Raw genomic sequence first — 19488 nt, 5'->3', positions numbered from 1 at the left:
TACAGTAGCGAAAGTGATTAAAAAAGGATGGACTTGTGGTAAGCTCTCGGAGATGCCCAGGCCGTCCAAGGAAGCTAACACCTCGAGATGAGCGTTTTGTGCTAAGAAGAGTTGAAGAAAATCGCCATGCAAGTTCTTCACAGTTAGCTAATGCTGTAGAAGTACAAACTGAGGTGACTGTTTCATGTGACACAATATGACATCCGCTATAAAGGAAGGAGCCACTGCTAAAGCCCAAGCCCATTTAGCATTTGCCAGGGCCCATGTTGACATAGGTGTGGAATATTGGGACTCCATACTTTGGTCTGATGAGACAAAGGTAAAGCTTTTTGGAACTGATGGCATCCAAACCATATGGCGTTGCAAGGGTGAAGAGTACAATGAAAAATACATGCTACCCACAGTAAAACATGGTGGCAGTGTTCTTCTGTGGGGTTGTATGAGTGTTGTATGACACGGCAGCTGCTTGTGGCTCTCTCTCTCGTACTGCCGCATCTGGCCCTGCCCTCCTCCTCGTCACAATGTAATTTGCCATACTTATTACTGTTTGGTTGAAAACCTACATTAATAAATAAAAAATCAACATGCATTTGGATGATGTAATAGTCGTGAATCAGCCATCAAAAACGCACTACTGACCCATTTGTATGAAATGAAAGTATTGCATCATTTCAGTTTGGTCACTGTCATGAGGTCAAAAAAGTGCAATTATTCTAAACCTTCTGTTGAAAATATGTTGGTGATAATACAGTGAGCCTCAGTTCCTCTCAGTTCTTTCACCTTGGAAGTTTTTACATTGTTCAGTAATGTCAGTATTACAACACCCAGTACAGTGAATTTGCTAATTTAACCTAATATAAATGTATTAATGCAATTTGATTGTTCATATTGTTTTGTCTTTTTGTTTTTGCCTTGATAATATACATAATAATGTTCTCCTAAGAACTGTACCATTCGTTTATAAAATGAATCCAATTTGGATACATGTTTAAGATTAATACATCATCTTATTTAACTGTCTTCATGAATTCTGTGTGAATTTAGATACTCGTGTGCGTCCCAGATGAAAATGCTTGTGATTTCACCCCATTATGCCACACACTGATTACACACTTTGAAAGAGTCAGTGACCCAAAGGAGATATTCCAAACCTTACATAATATTTAAGCAAAACAACTGTGACACAACTACCACCAAGGACAGTAATGTTTTTCAGTTTCATGTATTATGATAGGCCTGATCTTCTTGTGCACTGGACACATTTTATTTTATATCTCAATTCTATTTGTTGGATTAAAAATAACAATAACTAATTCAAATTTTAATTCAAACTTGCAATTTTGCTGTACCACAAACATTTATCTAAAATGATTGAGTAAATGCTAGCGTCAGTAAGGTAAACTTTACTTAAGTTATATATCATATGACGGCCAAAGAAACTTGAGAAATAGTTTTGACTGCAGCTCACTGATTCTGCCCTGATAGACTCTGGTCCATGCATAAACTGATTACACTGAAAAAATGTTAATCTAAATATTATGCTTCATGTGGTAACATCTAAGTTAACTGGTTTCAATCAAGTCAAAAATATGAACTTCACTGAATCAACTTCAATACATTAGGTTACACCAACAAAACACATTTATAAGAGTTAAATCAAGTAGAAATAGCTAATTTAATAACAATTGCTGCAGGTTACCACTTTTTACTGTATGGTCTTGTGTTGAAATTAAGGAAGATACTTCTTTAAGGAGAAGGAGGAGAATAAACTGCACACAAACATCATTAGTCCTCAGGTGCATTGTGACTGGCAGTCATGGAGATTAAATGAAAAATCATGTTAACACACATTTTGTTTACGTCTTGTGGCTATACTTCTGAAATAGTGAGTATTTTAACATTTATGGATTGGCTATATTCACTTCCATTGTAAATGTCTCACTGTAACCTAGATTTCTGCTTCTTTTTCTTTTAAAGAAAAGGAGAAACAAATCTAAATAAATCTTGGTGGTTAGCAACATTATGCCACAAATGCTGTCGATTTAGCTAAACTTGTATTGAACCTGGAAAATTCCTTTAAGAGCAAGGGCACAAGGCAAGATTTTTTGTGTATAGCAACAACATTTTTGGTTTCTCAGTTTTGGAAAAAGAGCAACTCGGAAGCTTTTGCATTGGGAAAAGTTTATTTGGTATTTTGTTTGCTGTAAATTAAAACATTTGGCTGTCATAATGATGTCTGATCATACTTTACATGCTTATATCATGCCTTCAAATTTAGCCTCACTTAACTCTAGCATAATCAGGTGCACAGGTAGCTGTTAAAAACTGCTGAGCGTTATAGCATGCCACATCTCCGCCATTACATAACTGCAGAATGCTCTTCAGCAGAATCTTAGCATTTAAGAAGTAAGATAAACATTTATATAGCCTATATATATATATATATATATATAGTACCGTGCAAAACTTTTAGGCGCTAAAAGTTGTTTCACAAAAACATTTGTGTTAAGATGGTTATTTATACAACATAAAACTTCATATTTATTTCCACTGATTACATGTATTTGTATTGTATAAAGTCTTCTTATTTTGTGTATACTCTATTACATATTTAAGATATGATAACTGTATTCCACTACAGCTACAATTAAAATAATTGGTAATTACAATACAGTTACATTCAAAATATATTTTGATTACTGATTACTTTACATTTTATTATCATTTGTTTCAATTAAAAGTTAGTCCCCAAAGTGCATTTGAACAGCGGTGAAACAATTTCTTATGATGTGTTACATTCATACAAGCAGACAGAGAATTACGTTTGAAGTAAGTTTGAAGCAGAAGAAATAGAAATAAACCTTGTGTAAATTGTCAACTTTACGCTAAGATAAAATGCTATTTCTAGCCATTTTACATGCACATGTTACCAGACACGATCATATTTTGTTATCAAGAAAATTCACATTGGATCATAATTCTTTTTTTTCTAGTAAGACCTTTGATATTAGGGCAAAAATCATATTCTTCATAATAATTTTTGAATTGTTTTCCTGTAAAAATATCTAAAAATCCTTAAAACAAGATCAGTTTGCTTTATCTTGTTTTAGAAACAACACTGCATAAGACATTTAGGTTTTTCAGATAATGTATTTTGTCTTACTTTTGTAAGACAAAATAGGCCTACATTATCTGAAAAACCTAAATGTCTTATGTAGTGTTGTTTCTAAAACAAGATAAAGCAAACTGATCTTGTTTTAAGGATTTTTAGATATTTTTACAGGTATCTACCAGTGCTGAAAAGAAATCCAAAGTATTTAGAATACGTTACTGACCTTGAGTAATCAGACAGAATATGTTACAAATTACATTTTAAAGCATGCACTCTGTAATCTGTAGTGGAATACATTTAAAAAGTAACCCTCCCAACATGAGATATACACACACACACACACACACACACACACACACACACATATATATATATATATATATATATATATATATATATATATATACATATATATGTGTGTGTGTGTGTGTATATCTCACGTATGACTAGGCTGAATCCGGTCTGTTATTTGTTTGTGCACTGCTCTTTGCACTATTTTAAATGTAATAGTTTGAATTACAGGAAATTACTTTATGAATAATTTACTTTAAACAAGAAGTTATATTCAGGTCATAATAGCAGGTTGAGTGATTCAGTTACACCGCTCTGCATGCTGAGGGCAGTGAAGAGCCAACTCCTGTTTTAGCCTACTTTGAAACCAACCTGCGCACTGGTGTCATTGCTGCTCATTGACGATGGCTTTGACCCGGTTCGAGAGGTTCTTGGGCCGCCTGCTTCGGGCTGTGATGTGGATGCTGTTCGCCACTTTTAAGTTATTTGCACCCCAGCCACGGCATGCCGGCGTTTCCCGACTCCCTCCTATAACTAACCCACTCCTGCTACTCTCAGCGATGCAGCTTGCCCGAAAGATTCGTCGGAAAGAGGTAATATGTAAACAGAAAACTTTATAGGCTTATCTTTGATTATTAGAAGTATAACCGTAGTGACATATTAGTTACACTTTGAATTACGGTGCGGCAGAGATCTTACACCCTTCTAGGAAGAGATGCGACAAAGTGAATAGGAAGGAATTCTGGGAGTTGTAGTAGTTTCATTTTCATCCGTTCCAAAATTGTACAGTTTATTAATAATACAGTTTGTGAGCTGATATTCCATTGATTAGTGCATGATCAGGCTGGGTAACGTGTTAGCACTCTAGCTCAAAGGTATTCCCGTGTTTTGGCCGTTCAAAGGTCAGCAGCAGTTATAAAAATCAATATAGCCATTGTTTAGGGCTTAATTGTGTGATTCGCTTCCCCTATGTCCATGTAGTAACCCAACAAACAAGTTGTTTTATGTGAAAATCAAGTCGTATAGGAGAATAGTCTGTATTCATATTCACAGTAGATCTGCATTAAGGTTATATATATATATATATATATTTGTTCAATTTTATTTTCTTCCAATTTATCTCTAGGTAACTAGTGTTGAAGTGGTCCAGGCCTACATTGACCGCATTCAGGAAGTCAACCCACTTATTAATGCAATGGTTAAGGACAGGTGAGTAAGTGCAGATGTTAAAGGGATAGTTCACCAAAAAATTAAAATTCTCAGATGTGTATGACTTTCTTCTGCTGAACACAAATGGAGATTTTAAGAAGAATATCTTAGCTGTGTAGGTCCATACAATGTAAGTCAGCAGGGTGTGTCGGGGTGAGCAAGAGACAGACACAGTGGGAATGGCATCAAGCCTTGGAGTGGCATTTATTAGAAATAATAATAAACATAAAATGTTCATAAAAGGAAAAAATAAAGTGTCCAGGGGGGATCTGGCATCCTCGAGATGAGACGGGTCTCCCCCAGGATTCGCCCCATCGGCACCTCCTCCCATGCTCAACCATAGAGTCCAGAGCCGGAGGTGTGCACTCTTTAGCTGTCCACACGGGAATGTTAATTACTCAATTAGGCCCTAGGGTCGGAGTGGGCATATGGGGGATATCTCTCTGAGCCAGCTCTCGGTCGCACTCGGGTGGGAACAGAGAAAAGCACAAATTAATATGACAGCCTCAACCAGCCGCAGGGTAAATGCTTATTAAATGCCACTTACATTTTGCTGTGGCTCTACTACTGTGGCGGGGTGAGCAAGAGACAGACACAGTGGGTGTGGCGTTATTTTGGTGTACAACATAAAAGGGGAATATGGCATCCTCGCAGTGAGACGATGCTCCGTGAAGGCTGGGGAAGTGTCCAAGGAATAGCCCAGGCATGAGTGGGCTCCAACGGCCGCTCACGCACCCCTTCCTGTCTACCCAGGCCCGCGGCAGGTGAGAGGGAAAGGTGGTCTGGCCTCTAGCCCGTCGGCCGCGGCACGTGCTCTTCTCTCCTGGCAACACATCTAACTCGAGCCGGGGGTCAGAGGAGCGGGTCCGGTGATGCATCTAATTCAGACTCTGGCCCTGGCCGTGCAAGGATGCCAATGTTTGCACACATGGAGATTTGAAGCCGGCTCCCTGAGAAGAGGTGCGCTCTGTGTTTTAAAGACAGCGTTGATAAAGCATTATTCACATCGGGTGTGCTTCATCCACCACTGTCAGAATGAGGCTTATTAATTATGAACCTCTTCTCGCTCTCCTGCCCCACTCCTGTCGTGAGCCTGGCTGAAGTACGGCCCTAAGATGGGTGATGATGACGAGAGGGAGGGGTGCCACAAGGGTCCAAAACTTTGAAGCTCAAAAAGCGCATAAAGGCAGCATAAAAGCATTCCATAAGAGTTACAGATCAGTATTTAAGTCCTTTTTTACTGTAAGTCATACACATCTTGTATGGCGTTAGAGTGAGTAAATGATTGAAAAGAGATTTTAAATTTTTTGGTGAACTATTCCTTTAAATCATCATACATTTTACACATTTTATTCACTCGTTCTCTCTCACTTCATCAGGTTTTCCTCAGCGCTTCATGAGGCTGCACAGGTAGATAAACTAATAGAGGAGGAGACGGGTGGAGAGGACGTGTTGGAGGACAGACTACCTCTGCTTGGTGTGCCCATCACTGTCAAAGAGGCTTTTGCACTACAAGGTAGGGTTGGGCGATGTCCCCTAAATTGGCAGTTGACGATGTTGACAGTAAAACATTGCGATGGACGATGATATCGTCGGTGGGGCGGGGGGGGGGGGTGAAATTATAATTTCGTTATTTTACTAACCCAACTAATGACTCGTCGGCGCTTTATCAGTAGGTTGCACGACACGTGAAGCATTTTTTTTTTTAGCTTTCACTTAAGAAGAGTTGTGCACTTTTTATTTTAATATAGGCCTATCTCTTTACATAAATACTATTTTCCACTTAAAAACTATAATTTCGTTATTTTACTCACTGATGAGCAAAAGGTCAAGGCAGAAATGACCATGTACCTGCAGGAAATGGCCATTGATGGGGAAGAGGACCCGCTGACTTGGTGGAAAACGAACGACAAAAGGTTTCCGTTCATGGCAAGATTAGCACGGAAATATCTGTGCATATGTGCTACCAGTACTCCATCAGAGCGGGTCTTCAGCACAGCGGGTAGTGTAGTTACTCCAATCCGCAGCTTATTAAAACCAGATAAAGTGAATATGTTGGTATTTCTGGCCAGAAACAACGAAATTTAAACATGGTGAAAGATATTAGACTTCTTTACGCATTTTTCGCCATCCGTTGCGGAGCTATTCGATTTTGCATATTATTTTTTAAACGTTCATTTGTGTAGTTCATATGACCACTTTACAATATTTCAATAACATAATTTATTTTGTAGCCTGTGCTGAAGTTAATTGTGCTGCTAATTATAAGTGAAATGTTAATGCCGAGTTTCGGTCTGAGTGTTGTTCCGTTTTCTAGTTCTTTATTTGTTGTTCTTCTATGTTTTAATAAATGTGTGTTATTCATATTCACCTTGTTTCTTTCATTTGATTTGACATTATGGATTCATGGCCAAGGACATTTTTCTTTAAAAATATTAACCAGACAAAAGTTATTTGACGTTCGCTGGTCTGGGTTTATCTTAAACTGCCGCTTCAGTGTATACAAGAGCTATGTGACAATGAGCAAGATTTTCTGAGACACTACAACTACTAATAATTAATTAATAAAGGCTATTTTCTTGTAGCCTACAACATAAAATATTTTAATCTAAATGTACAGTGTAAGACATGTAAAAAAAAGACAAGAAGCTAACAATGTCAAGATCAATATTTGTGCAGCCTGCCTGACACGGTATTTTCACAGACTAACACGTCACGTCTCTGGCATATACTACAGTATTTAAAATAGCATATATGCATTAGTTATATTCTCAATTTAATTTACAGAGCAATCCCTGCAAAGTTTTTAGGTTAACTATAGAAGAGACTAGGATTAGTGAGTCACACTAGCAAGACTCGCAAAAGGGGGCGTGGCATCACGATGGTGGCTCTACATCGTGATGTTGGTCAGCCATCACGATGGACGATGATATCGTCCATCGGCACAACCCTACAACAAGGTATCAGTGACCAGATTTCAGATGTGTTCTACATTTGTCTACCTTACAGATTCAATGTTACGTGTTTGCAAGTATTTTTTGTTGTTGTTTTTTAAAGTTTGAATGACAAACCCGGCATCTACAACATGAAATCACTTGACAAGCTCAGTTTCTATTCAGTCCCATTGAAACAGGAAATTTGGATGGGACATATTGAAGGGCTCTCCCTTTTATTAGCCAATAGAAGCATGGCTTCTATCATGAACAGTCATAAAGCATGACTTGCAGTTTGCTGGTTTGGTGTAGGTGGTATTAGGGGGAGTGCATTTGATTGGATTATAATCTGTGTAGTGCAAGATGAGTCATTAACATTTTTGGTCAATTTTCCAGGGAAGAGCAAAACTGAATATTAAATCTGAAAACAGGCTAAAGGTTAATTTTGCCATCTTTTAAGAGTAAACTATTATATAGTTAAAAATATTTTTTATATTTTATTTCAAAGCTAAACTACCAATTGACCAAAATTAAATTTTGATTTCTTGGGGTCTTTAAAATGATCCATGTCTTAAGGATGACACTTTCATATTCCTTCCTACCAGGCATGCCGAACTCAACAGGGTTGTTGACCAGAAGGGATCTAGTTTCAGGGGTAGATGCTCCATCTGTTGCTTTGTTGAAGAGGGCGGGAGCGATTCCACTGGGTGTGACTAACTGCAGTGAGCTCTGTATGTGGCTCGAGTCTCACAACCACCTCTATGGCATCACTAACAACCCCTATGACCTAGACAGAATTGCTGGTGGCAGCTCAGGTCAGAAACACACACACACACACACTCACTCTGACACTTGTCTTAGCCATAGTAAAACACGCAGAAAAATCCAAGCTGCAGTCACTCTTATTCTATAATTGTAAATTTGACAGTTAATTTTTTAATTAAAATTATTTAAGTTATTTTGCCTGAAGTGTTTCTTTGTTTTTCCTTTCTATAATTGAAATGTTTTGGAATTTTGTATTTATTGATAATCAGTTTATTATACTTTTCAATTTAAGTGGTGAATGTACTCTCACTTGCAGGAGGTGAGGGCAGTATATTGGGTGCAGGTTCCTCTGTGATTGGAATTGGGTCAGATATTGGGGGTAGTATCCGCATTCCCTGCTTTTTCAATGGCATCTTTGGACACAAGCCATCAGTAGGTAAGAAGAGTTGGTGCATTTGTGTGTTTATTGTGTAAGTTTTTTTATTTCAGCCATACAGTGGAACCAAATATTGTTTCACCAGGTCTAATAAGTTGAGTAATGGTGACATATAGTTGAAAGAGGCAGCATGTAGTTTATCTGTATACTTGATGTTGTATAGTTTCTTAAAGCAATAGTTCCTCCCAATATGTAAATTCTGTCATAATTTACTCATCTTGTTTTGCCAAACTTTATTATGCAGAACACAAAAGGAATACAATGGCAGTGGATAGTGCCTCACTTTAATGTTTAAATTTTTTTTTTTTTAAAGTATAATAACATGTTTATGCAACTCATGCATCAAATTCCAAGGCTTCTGTGGTGGCCATGTGACATTTAATGGAGTAGTTCACCCAAAAATACACCTTTATGCTGTTTCAAGCTTGTATGACTTTGTTTCTTCTGAGGAACACAAACAAATATATTTTGTGAAGTCATATTTAATTATAAATAAAAATGTATATTTAACAAATAATTATAATTCAGCTAATAATAAATCAAATGCATGACATTTGCTGCAGCCAAGTAAAGCATTGATATGACAATACAAAAAGTGGCTTTAGAATCCAATATATTGTTCAGATATTGTTCACACCTCTGTGGGAGGCGTTTAGAAGAGCATTTAAATATCAGGATGCTATAAGTAAAATCTAAACTAATGTGACATTAAAATGTGTTATCAATTACTTTTTGCCTCATTCAATGAGTAGAATTCACATGAGGTAAGTAAATCAAACTGTTTAAACCACTTGTTGATGATTTAAAGTAATATATATGCAGTAGAAAATGTTTAATTTGTCTTGTATACATTCTGAATTAACGATACTAACGCAATATGCTCAGATTACACCCTGTAAATTATGACACTGATACAACAGCAATGATGGATGTATAAAAGAGTAATAATGGGCAAAATACAGACAAAAGAATGATGATAAGAGAGGCATATCTTACTTTGGGCAGGTGTGTGGATGGGTTTCGCTGCAGATGGCACATGAGTGAATGGGCACTTGATAGTATTGTAACAATAGCAGGCTGAAGAAAGCTGGATGTAATTGCAGTTCTTTAATTAAAAACTCATAGACTCACAACACACTGGAGATAACGCAAAACTTGAACACATAGCTATATTACAGTCTGAAATATACAGAACAAGAACCAACAATCAACAGAGGAAAACACAGGGATTAAATACACCGAGACTAATGATGAAACAAGGGACATCTGACACTAATTAACACAATGACTACAGGACAAAGACCATGAAAATAACTACAAAACCCATAAACAAATGAAAGACACGAAATGAACAATAAAGAAACAGTGACCCCTGGTGGTCACCTAGGTAATCCTTACAAAGCCCCCCATCTAAGGAATGGCTCCAGAAGCTCCTTAACACATAAACAAAAAAAAAAGTTCATGGGAGGAGCAGGAGGCGGAAGCCCTGGGGCCTGAGCCACATTAGGCAGAGGCGCAGGGGGCGGAGATGCAGGGGGCGGAGGCCCAGGGGGCAGAGCCGCAGGAGGTGGAGGCTCAGAAAGTGAAGCCGAAGGAGGCGGAGCCACAGGAGGCAAGGGCTCAGAGGTTATGTCATCTGGGTGTTCAGAGGGCTCAGAAGTCGTCAACATGGAACTCAAAGTGTTCAACATTCAGAGCAGAGGAGGACTCAGAGAGCAAGGCACTAGGGGACTCAAGGGGCAGAGCCATGGAAGACACGAGGGGCAGAGCCATGGAAGACATGAGGGGGGAGCCGGGATAATCAGACTGGGCGGCGGCTGCTGGACAGGGGTCATACTGGAAGTGGGGGCTGCTGGGCACTTAACAGACTGTAACTTGTGTCTGACAGGTGCTGGCCACTGGACTGAGCAACAGACTGGTCGAAGGCTGCTGGGGACTGGACAGGATCGTCAACGGTCTCAGGAAACTGGACAGGCTCGTCGACGGTCACACGGGACTGAACAGGCACGATGACTACCGGGAAGAGGACAGATTCAACAGACTCGTGGAAATGGACGGTCTCCGTTGCGGTGAGCGCTGGCAGTGATGGGAACAGCGTCCTGGAGCAGTACACCACTATGTAGGGGAGGAACTTAGCAGTAGGGCATATTCTATGTACTGTTCCAAAGTACAGTAAAAACTGCCTCCTGGCTTCCATGACTTGATGGGCTTGTTGAGCCCAAGTCGAAAATGGTCCTTTAACATGAGCCCTCCCCAGTTTACACAATCTGTGAGAGCACAAAAAAGCACAGTTAACTCTTCAATTGTTTCACCCTCCTGCTTCAGAGATATCAGTTCCACTGCTGAATCCATTTCTTTGGTCGGTTCTTCTGTAACAACAGCAGGCTGAAGAAAGTTGGATCCAAAAGCAGTTCTTTAATGAAAAAAACTCAAAGACTCACTACACACTCACATATCGCAAAACACAGGAGAAACCACAAAACTTTAACACATAGCTATATTACAGTCTGAAATGAACAGAGCAAGAACCGACATTGAACAGAGGAAAACACAGGGATTAAATGCACAGTGATTAATGATGAAACCAGGGACACCTGACACTAATGAACACAAGGATCAATTAACAAAACCATGATAAAGAACTACAAAACCCATAAACAAACAAAAGACAAGAAATGAACAATAAACATTCATAGCGACCCCTGGTGGTCACCCGGGTAATCCTTACAGGTATTTGAGTAGATTTTATTCTTTTTGTGGACTAATTAAACAAAAATAATTGCATGCTATGGTCTTACACTCCAGTGTGTTCTCTGTTGTATACTGACTGCAGAATGTAAACAAATTATTAGGTGGATCTTCAGGTCACTCCTACAGATGACATGGCCCAATGGCAGCAAGAAGGTGTTAAGCAGTTGGTTAGAAGTTTTTCTAAAAGTTCAACTTTGCAAGCTGTTCCGAACCACTGAAATGAATGCAAAAACATATTTTTTTTTTTTTGCCAGATTTGGTTCTAAATTATGCCATATGCATACATTCTTCGATTTTGTATGAAGCACTGTATATCTGGGTCTTTAGAAAGTAAAAAGAACATAATAAGGGTGAGTAAATTATGACAGAATTGTTATATTGGGTGAGTATGTCCTTCAATGCCATGAGGAATACAAACTACAATTGATTTTCTCTTTACATTTAGGTATCGTAAGTAATGATGGGCAGTATCCTCCAGCCTCTGGGCAGCAGATGGGATTTCTATGCACTGGGCCTATGTGCCGCTATGCTGAAGATCTAATTCCCATGCTAAACATCATGGGAGGACCAAATACACATAAGTAATTTACAACACTGTTTACAAAGTGACTACATAGATCAGCTTATCATACAATACTGCTACAAAATATGAGTCTTACATAACTGTAACAGAAAGGTGATCAGAATCTACATTTATATGGCATATTTTTGTCATAATTGTGTCACCATTTTTACTTTCAGCATACATCTGCTTTAAGGGGTAACAATGAACGTGCTGGCAATCACTACTGCTTTCAATGCTATCACAATTTTAAATGCAACCAAATTCTCTCTCTCTCACACTCTCTCTGTAGATTGTCTCTCTCTGCAGATGTAGATTTGAAAAAGATGAGGTTCTTTTCTGTTCCCCACAATGGAGGCTCTCCTTTGGTCTCCCCAGTGGATGCACAACTGCTCCAGGCCCAAAGGATGGTAAGTAGGTGTGTGTGGATCTGTTTTAGTTGACATTCATCTCATAATTTTTTGTTGTTTTGTTAGGTGGTTAAACGTTTAGAGGCAGACCTCGGCATCAAAGTTCAAGAGCTAATCATCCCTCAGTTCAAATACTCCTTTCAGATCTGGGGAACTATGATGTCTTTACCTGGCAAGGATGGAAAGGTGTGTGTTTTGACCATAATAATTAAGCTAGTCTGGTCTGCGTTTCCCAAAGCATTGCAAGCTTAAGTTGATCATAGAGACAATGGACAACTTGCACAACTGCTTCTGCATTCTAGTAGTGCAGCTCAGGCGTTTCCAGTTACAGTGTTCATTATGCATACATGCAGAGATTTATTCAAGGGAAGGCAGAGTATTTAATATTTTTACGGCTGTCAGTTGATTAAATCAATAAATCATATTTCTGGCAATAATGTGACATCTCAATTTTATAATTTGCCTCTAAATATATATTTTTCCTTTCCAAATATAGCTAAACTCAGCTCCTTAAATCAAACATATACAGAAGAACATGCAGCATTCTCATTAACACATGTTTCATTCAATGATGATATCTCATACCAGTTGAGATTATATGATAAATTCCACCAGACAGATTGCAAATGACTTTTCTTTGGATAAATGTGTCAAATGTTTTTATTTATAAATACATTAGCTGTTATCTTACTCTGACCATGCTTTAAAAATCACTCAGGACAGAATGAAGCAGTTGTATTATCAAATTAATAAATAAATGACTGCGCTAAATATATATTTAACTACACAACATATATTTAATTTATTTCAAATGTTATAACTCATTATCTTTAGCAGCATTTACATTTAAAAACTTTAGCGATATACAGTACTTATCAGTGAAACAGTGACACAAAATAAAGATTAAAACATACATTTAATAAAAACAGGGTGATGCATGTGCACATTGCATATTTCTCCTCCCTCTCATGGAACATGGCAGTGATGAAGCATGTAGTTCAATTCAAAGAGCACTGCTGGTCCTGACACACTTTGTCTCCTTCCACGTTTTGTCATATGCGTTTCGAGCTGATCTGTGGTTAAATATCTGATACAGACCTCTGTGTGAGGAGAAACGGTGAAATGCACTTAGATTGGAGTGGAGTATAAACCAGCCATTCTGTTCTCAGATCGGCTCGGGCTGAATTCAAACTCTGAAATCTGTTCTTCCGCTGAATTTTGGAAAAGCTGTACACGGTAATGTTTCTTCTATCTCTGAACAGATCTGTACTTTAAAATACTCTTTTAAACACTCATTTTGAGTGGTGTTTGGGGAACTAGGCAACTACGGTGCATGTTAACATATTTAACCAGAAACTAGCGGACAGCACTATTTCAAAGTGTAATACATCATGAGGTTCAGTGCAAGTAGTTAATTGGCGCAAGTGGTTTCTACGATCTACTTAGGCTTACAATGCTTTTGAGAAACTAGTCCTTGCCTGGTTCATCAACTTAAGTTTAAAGAAATATAATTCTTTTTTAATCAAATGGTTACATAATTATATATATTCTTTTTTTTTTCTTTTTTTATCTCAGCCTCCCACTACCTTTGCTGATCTAATGAGTGAAGGCGGAAAGAAAGTGTGGCCTACCTGGGAGCTGTTCAAGTGGTTTCTAGGGTTCTCTTCTCACACCTTGGCAGCAATAGGTGTGTTTTAGAGAGCTACTGAAAAGGATAGTTCACCCAAAAATGAACATTCTGTCATAATTTACTCACCCATCTTGTTCCAAACTCATATGACTTTCTTTCTTTCTTGGAATACAAAGAGGTTTGGTAGAATGTTAGTCTCAGTCACCATTGACTTTCGTTTTCCATAAAATGAAAGTGAGTTGTGTCTGAGGCTGAGGACATCTTATTTTGTGTTCTACATAAGAAAGAAAGTCATACACATTTGGAACAAAATGAGGGTGAGTAAATTATGACAGAAATTTCTTTTTTTCCCCCATGTGACTGGTTTATCATTGTTGAATCTCTCTGTCCTTCATTCCCTTTGTTTGTCAAATTTTAATTAAAGCACACTGGTTTTTGGCACTAAATATGAAGATGCATTCGTAAATGTAGACAATAGTTTACAATATTGTCATTTTCATTCTCTCACTGTGTTTCTCAGGTCTGGCTTTAGTTGAGCTATTCCAGAGTTCCCATCCATCTCCATTCATTGTACAGCAGAAGGACAGTCTGCAACAGGAATTAGATGAGTTATTGGGCACAGACGGAGTGCTACTGTACCCTTCTCATCCCCACATTGCTCCCAAACACCACCACCCAATCTTCACGCCTTTCAACTTCTCTTACACTGGTAGGCATGTCGTTATCTAACTTACACCAGGATTTTAATGCAACCAGGAAAGCTTGAAAATGTAAAGACAACATGAAATTGTGTTTCAAGTGCATGTTTACAGGGCGCTATTGTATTGAAGGGTCTTTTTTAATAGCCAATAGCCTTTAGTTTACGTTGCAGCTATGAAATCTTTCAGCAGTAGAGACCATTCTTTTGGATAAAATGAGTATAATGAGTTCAAGAAGAGTCATCAATATTTTTTGTCTGTTTTCGACATTTTAAAGTTTATTTTGTCAACGTTTCTTTTTCCTAGGAGAACACAAGCCTATAGAAGAGATCTAAGCTAACCTACATAGACTAAAAGTCACAACACTTCAACTTTGATTTCATGGGGTCTTTAATGAGTAGAATTTTGTATTTGTATATGAAATATGATGGAAAATCAAAAATTCCAGAAACATGTATTTGTTCTATCATATGTATGTATTGTTTTATCATATGGAAAAAAGATGCAATGGCAGTTAATGGTGTCAGAGCTTAACATACTGCCTTTTATATTCTTTTATGTCCCACAGAAGAAAGTCATATGGGTTTGGAATGATATGAAAGTGAATAAACGATGACAGAATATTCCCTTAAGAATACTAAAACAAATGAATAAAAGTGACATTATCAAGTCTGAAACACTGCATAGCCACAGTGACGTTCCTAATTATGTACATAACTCTACAAATGTCATTTTACATTGTAAATATACACTCACTGGACACTTATTAGGAACACCTGTACACCTACATATTCATGCAAATTATCTAATCAGCAAATCATGTGGCAGCAGTGCATTCATAAAATCACGCAGATAGAGGTCAGGAGCTTCAGTTAATGTTCACTTCAACCATCAGAATCAAAAAATTTGATCTCAGTGATTTTGAGTGTGGCATGATTGTTGGTGCCAGACCAGCTGGTTTGAGTATTTCGGTAACTGCTGATCTCCTGTGATTTCCATGCACAACAGAGTTTACTCAGAATGGTGCAAAAAACAAAAAAAACATCCAGTCAGTGGCAGTTCTGCATACAGAAATGCCTTGTTGATGAGAGAGGTCAACAGAGAATGGCCATACTGGTTTGAGCTGACCGAAAGTCTACGGTAACTCAGATAACCACTCTGTACAATTGTAGTGAGCAGAATAGGATCTCAGAATGCACAACACATCGAATCTTGAGGCAGAAGGGCTACAATAGCAGAAGACCATGCCAGGCCCTTTATTAGGACCACAGTGTGTGTACATTCGTTAAGTGTAGTGTTGCATACATTACTGTATTTGAAGCTGGTAGGTTTGGTGCCAATACATCTATGTTAACACAGTGACATTGATTGTATGAAACTAGAGACCAGCAGGCTTATCAGACCCATTTGTGCTAAAATGCTGTCACTTTGTGCAGATCTTAGAAAAGGTCACCCTCTCTCTTTCTATTCTCTGTTGCAGGTATCTTTAATATCTTGGGTCTACCAGTGACCCAGTGTCCATTAGGGTTGAGTGCGGAGGGCTTGCCTCTAGGAGTACAAATTGTGGCTGGAAAACTACAGGACCGTCTCTCTTTGGCTACTGCCCTCTACCTGGAGAAAGCTTTTGGTGGCTGGAGGGAACCAGGCAGCACAGCTGCCAAATCTTAACCCATCTCGTGCATCGTCATATGAAACAATTTGACCACATAACCAACAACACATACCACACACACAGCGTGTGTAGCCATCCAAAGCTTTGTCCCATTTGTTCAGAATGCATTTTACATTAACTGAAATATTTTATAGGGCTGCATTTGTGTTTCCGTGATATCATATGGAAGCTTGGTAATATAAAAAAATGTTGGTGGGTATTTCATATTATGACATTGAGTGGATGCCAGATCCAGGAAAGTTTGTGTATGAAAGCTATTTACTGTACATGAGACAGCTTATTACTTGATAATTAATTGACAAATTAAGTCATTTTATAACAGTACTGGTTTACTTTCATGCACTAAAACTAAAACTTTGGAACAAATTTGTGCTGTTGACTTTTTTTAAAGTAGGCTCTTGTGACAAAATGTTCATTATAAGTTTAGAATATTCTTGCTATAAGAATGTTTCAGTCTTGTAATAGCAAAAGGCAGTGTTGTAACACAGGCAAAGACACAAAAAATCATATTAAATTTTTTTAATAAATATTTACGCGTAATTTCCTGGGGCATTTTAAATGAACATTGACAGAGTTTTGTTTTCTTTGCCTTTGTCTTATTTTGTCATGGGTTGCTTAAGTTCCTCAGTTGCTTTAGTTCCCCAGTTGCACAGCAGTGGAGAAAAAAATAGGTCAAACATTTTGAGTAACACTTTACAATTTGTTAATGCTAGTTAACTACATCATTTAACATGAACTAACAATGATTTTTTATTGGAGTGAAGATTATTTTGTTAGATACAGTATAAGTGAATGGGTGCCAAAATGTCCATACTCCAAAAAGCACATAAAGGCAACGTAAAAGTAATCCATAAGACTCCAGTGGTTAAATACATAACTCCAGTGGTTAAATCAATGTCTTGAGAAACAGATCAATATTGAAGTCAATTTTTGCTAGAAATTCTTCTCATGGCCCAGTAGGTGGCGTCTGCATGAAGAATGTGAATAAAAAAAAGCACAAGAAGAATAATGTAAAGTAAAAGTGGAGATTGACTGAGCAAGGAGTAGAATTAATAGTAAAAATTGCCACATTTTTTATCTATTTCTCACCCACACCTATCAAATCACTTCTGAAGACATTGATTTAACCACTGGAGTCATATGGATTACTTTTATACTGACCTATGTGATTTTTGGAGCTTCAAAATTTTGGCACCCATTGGCTTGCATTGTATGGACCAAAATAATTTTAATTCCAATAAAAATCTTAATTTGTTTTCTGCTGAAGATTCAGTGAAGAAAGAAATTCATACACATCCAGGATGGCGTAGGGGTGTTTTTTAGCGGCAGGGACTGGGGGATTGGTCAGGGTTGAAGGAAAGCTGAGTGCAGCAAGATACAGCGATCTCCTTAATGAAAACCTAGTCCAGAGCGCTCAGGACCTCAAACTGGGCCAAAGATTCACCTTCCAACAGGACAATTACTCTTTAAGCACACAGCCGAGACAATGCAAGAGTGGCTTAGGGACAACTCTGTGAATGCCCTTGAGTGGCCCAGCCAGATCCTGGACTTGAACCCAATCAAACATCTATGGAGAGACCTGAAAATGTCTGTCCACCAACAGTCCCCATTCAAACTGATAGAGCTTAAGAGGATCTGCAGAGGAGAATGGCAGAAAATCCACAAATCCAGTGTGCAAAGCTTGTCGCATCATAACCAAAAAGCAGGGTTGTGGACTCGAGTCACATGACTTGGACTCGAGTCACAAATTTGATTAAGACTCAACTGTATTGTCATTGTGCAGAGTACAGGTACAGGGCCAATGAAATGCAGTTGTTTTTGCATATCCCAACTAAGCTGGGGTCAGAGCACAGGGTCAGCCATGAAACAGCACCCCTGGAGCAGATAGGATCAAGGGCCTTGCTCAAGGACCCAACAGTGGAATCTTGGCAGTGCTGGGGCTTGAACCCCTGACCTTTTGGTAAGTAACCCAGAGCCACCACTGGCCTTGCGATGCCTTGCACTGATGACTTGCGACTCGAGATAAATCAAAGAAGACTTGCGACTTGACTTAGATTTTGACAACAATGACTTGACTAGAACTCAAGCCTTCTGACTTGGAAAGACTTGATACATTCAACAACAAAATATCAAGAGTTGAACTTTTAAAAATGTGCAGCAAATCAATAATTAATTTTACCCAATAAACAATTAATTTGATTTTCAAATCTGCATATTTATGCTCCAAATACAACCAATCAGACAACCAACCAAGAGTAGGGCCGAGTTTGAAGATGCACATTCAAGACGACACATCCAAAATGATACCTAAGGTAATTTCATTTGGATATAAATAATACAATATAGAAGGCAACAAAAGGATTGCACCATGTAGAACATGTAGTTCAAAAATTAAGGTCTGTGCATGTCACTATTTGAATGCATAAATTGTAACAATCCAAATGCAATTACAAATTGCATATTAACATTTTCATTTACACAAATGTACAAAGTCTGCCAAATTTGAATTGGAAAAGCAAAGTCCATTTGCAATTCCATCTGGAACCTGCCATAATTCAAATGAAATTTTATTGGTGGGATTTTATACTGTGGGGCATGTTTGTAATTGGAAGTGACATCAGTCAAAATCGACCTCATTTTAGAGCTCTTGAAAATGTACATTTTGCAATAGTGCTTGCAAGATGGTTATCACTATTCCTGTCTAGAGATCTCTCTCTATTCCTACCATGCTCATGCTTTTTCCACATTTTGTTGTTACAGCCTTATTCCAAAATTGATTAATTCATTATTTTCCTCAAAATTCTACAAACAATACCCCATAATGACAACGTGACAGAAGTTTGTTTGAAATCTTTGCAAATTTATTAAAAATAAAAAATGAAAAAAGCACATGTACATAAGTATTCACAGCCTTTGCTCAATACTTTGTTGAAGCACCTTTGGCACCAATTACAGCCTCAAGTCTTTTTGTGTATGATGCTACAAGCTTGGCACACCTATTTTTAGGCAGTTTCTCCCA

General features: G+C 38.0%; 1 protein-coding gene across 1 annotated transcript; it reads left to right on the top strand.

Annotated features, from left to right (window-relative positions):
* The first annotated feature begins 3747 nt into the window (after positions 1-3747).
* On the top strand, positions 3748-16835 carry faah2a (fatty acid amide hydrolase 2a). Its single transcript, XM_052127147.1, has 11 exons — positions 3748-3996; positions 4530-4612; positions 5992-6128; positions 8151-8360; positions 8627-8746; positions 11943-12078; positions 12352-12469; positions 12536-12655; positions 14045-14156; positions 14620-14808; positions 16278-16835. Exons 1-11 carry the CDS (start codon positions 3808-3810, stop codon positions 16463-16465), a joined length of 1602 nt encoding a protein of 533 aa, XP_051983107.1. The 5' UTR covers positions 3748-3807; the 3' UTR covers positions 16466-16835.
* The last annotated feature ends 2653 nt before the right edge of the window (positions 16836-19488 follow it).

The sequence above is a fragment of the Xyrauchen texanus genome, chromosome 5 (genome assembly GCF_025860055.1).
Source record: "Xyrauchen texanus isolate HMW12.3.18 chromosome 5, RBS_HiC_50CHRs, whole genome shotgun sequence".
In the NCBI taxonomy this organism is placed as follows: Eukaryota; Metazoa; Chordata; class Actinopteri; order Cypriniformes; family Catostomidae; genus Xyrauchen; species Xyrauchen texanus.
Note: the sequence above shows the minus strand (reverse complement) of the source record. Positions and strands in the feature narration are given on the sequence as shown.

What these genes read in the sequence shown, in the direction of transcription:
- faah2a (XM_052127147.1), top strand. Translation starts at nt 3,808, where the DNA reads ATGGCTTTGACCCGGTTCGAGAGGTTCTTGGGCCGCCTGCTTCGGGCT. An exon ending in GAAAGATTCGTCGGAAAGAG is followed by an intron (nt 3,997 to 4,529) that starts GTAATATGTAAA and finishes ATTTATCTCTAG; the next exon opens with GTAACTAGTGTTGAAGTGGT. An exon ending in TACCTGGCAAGGATGGAAAG is followed by an intron (nt 12,656 to 14,044) that starts GTGTGTGTTTTG and finishes TTTTTATCTCAG; the next exon opens with CCTCCCACTACCTTTGCTGA.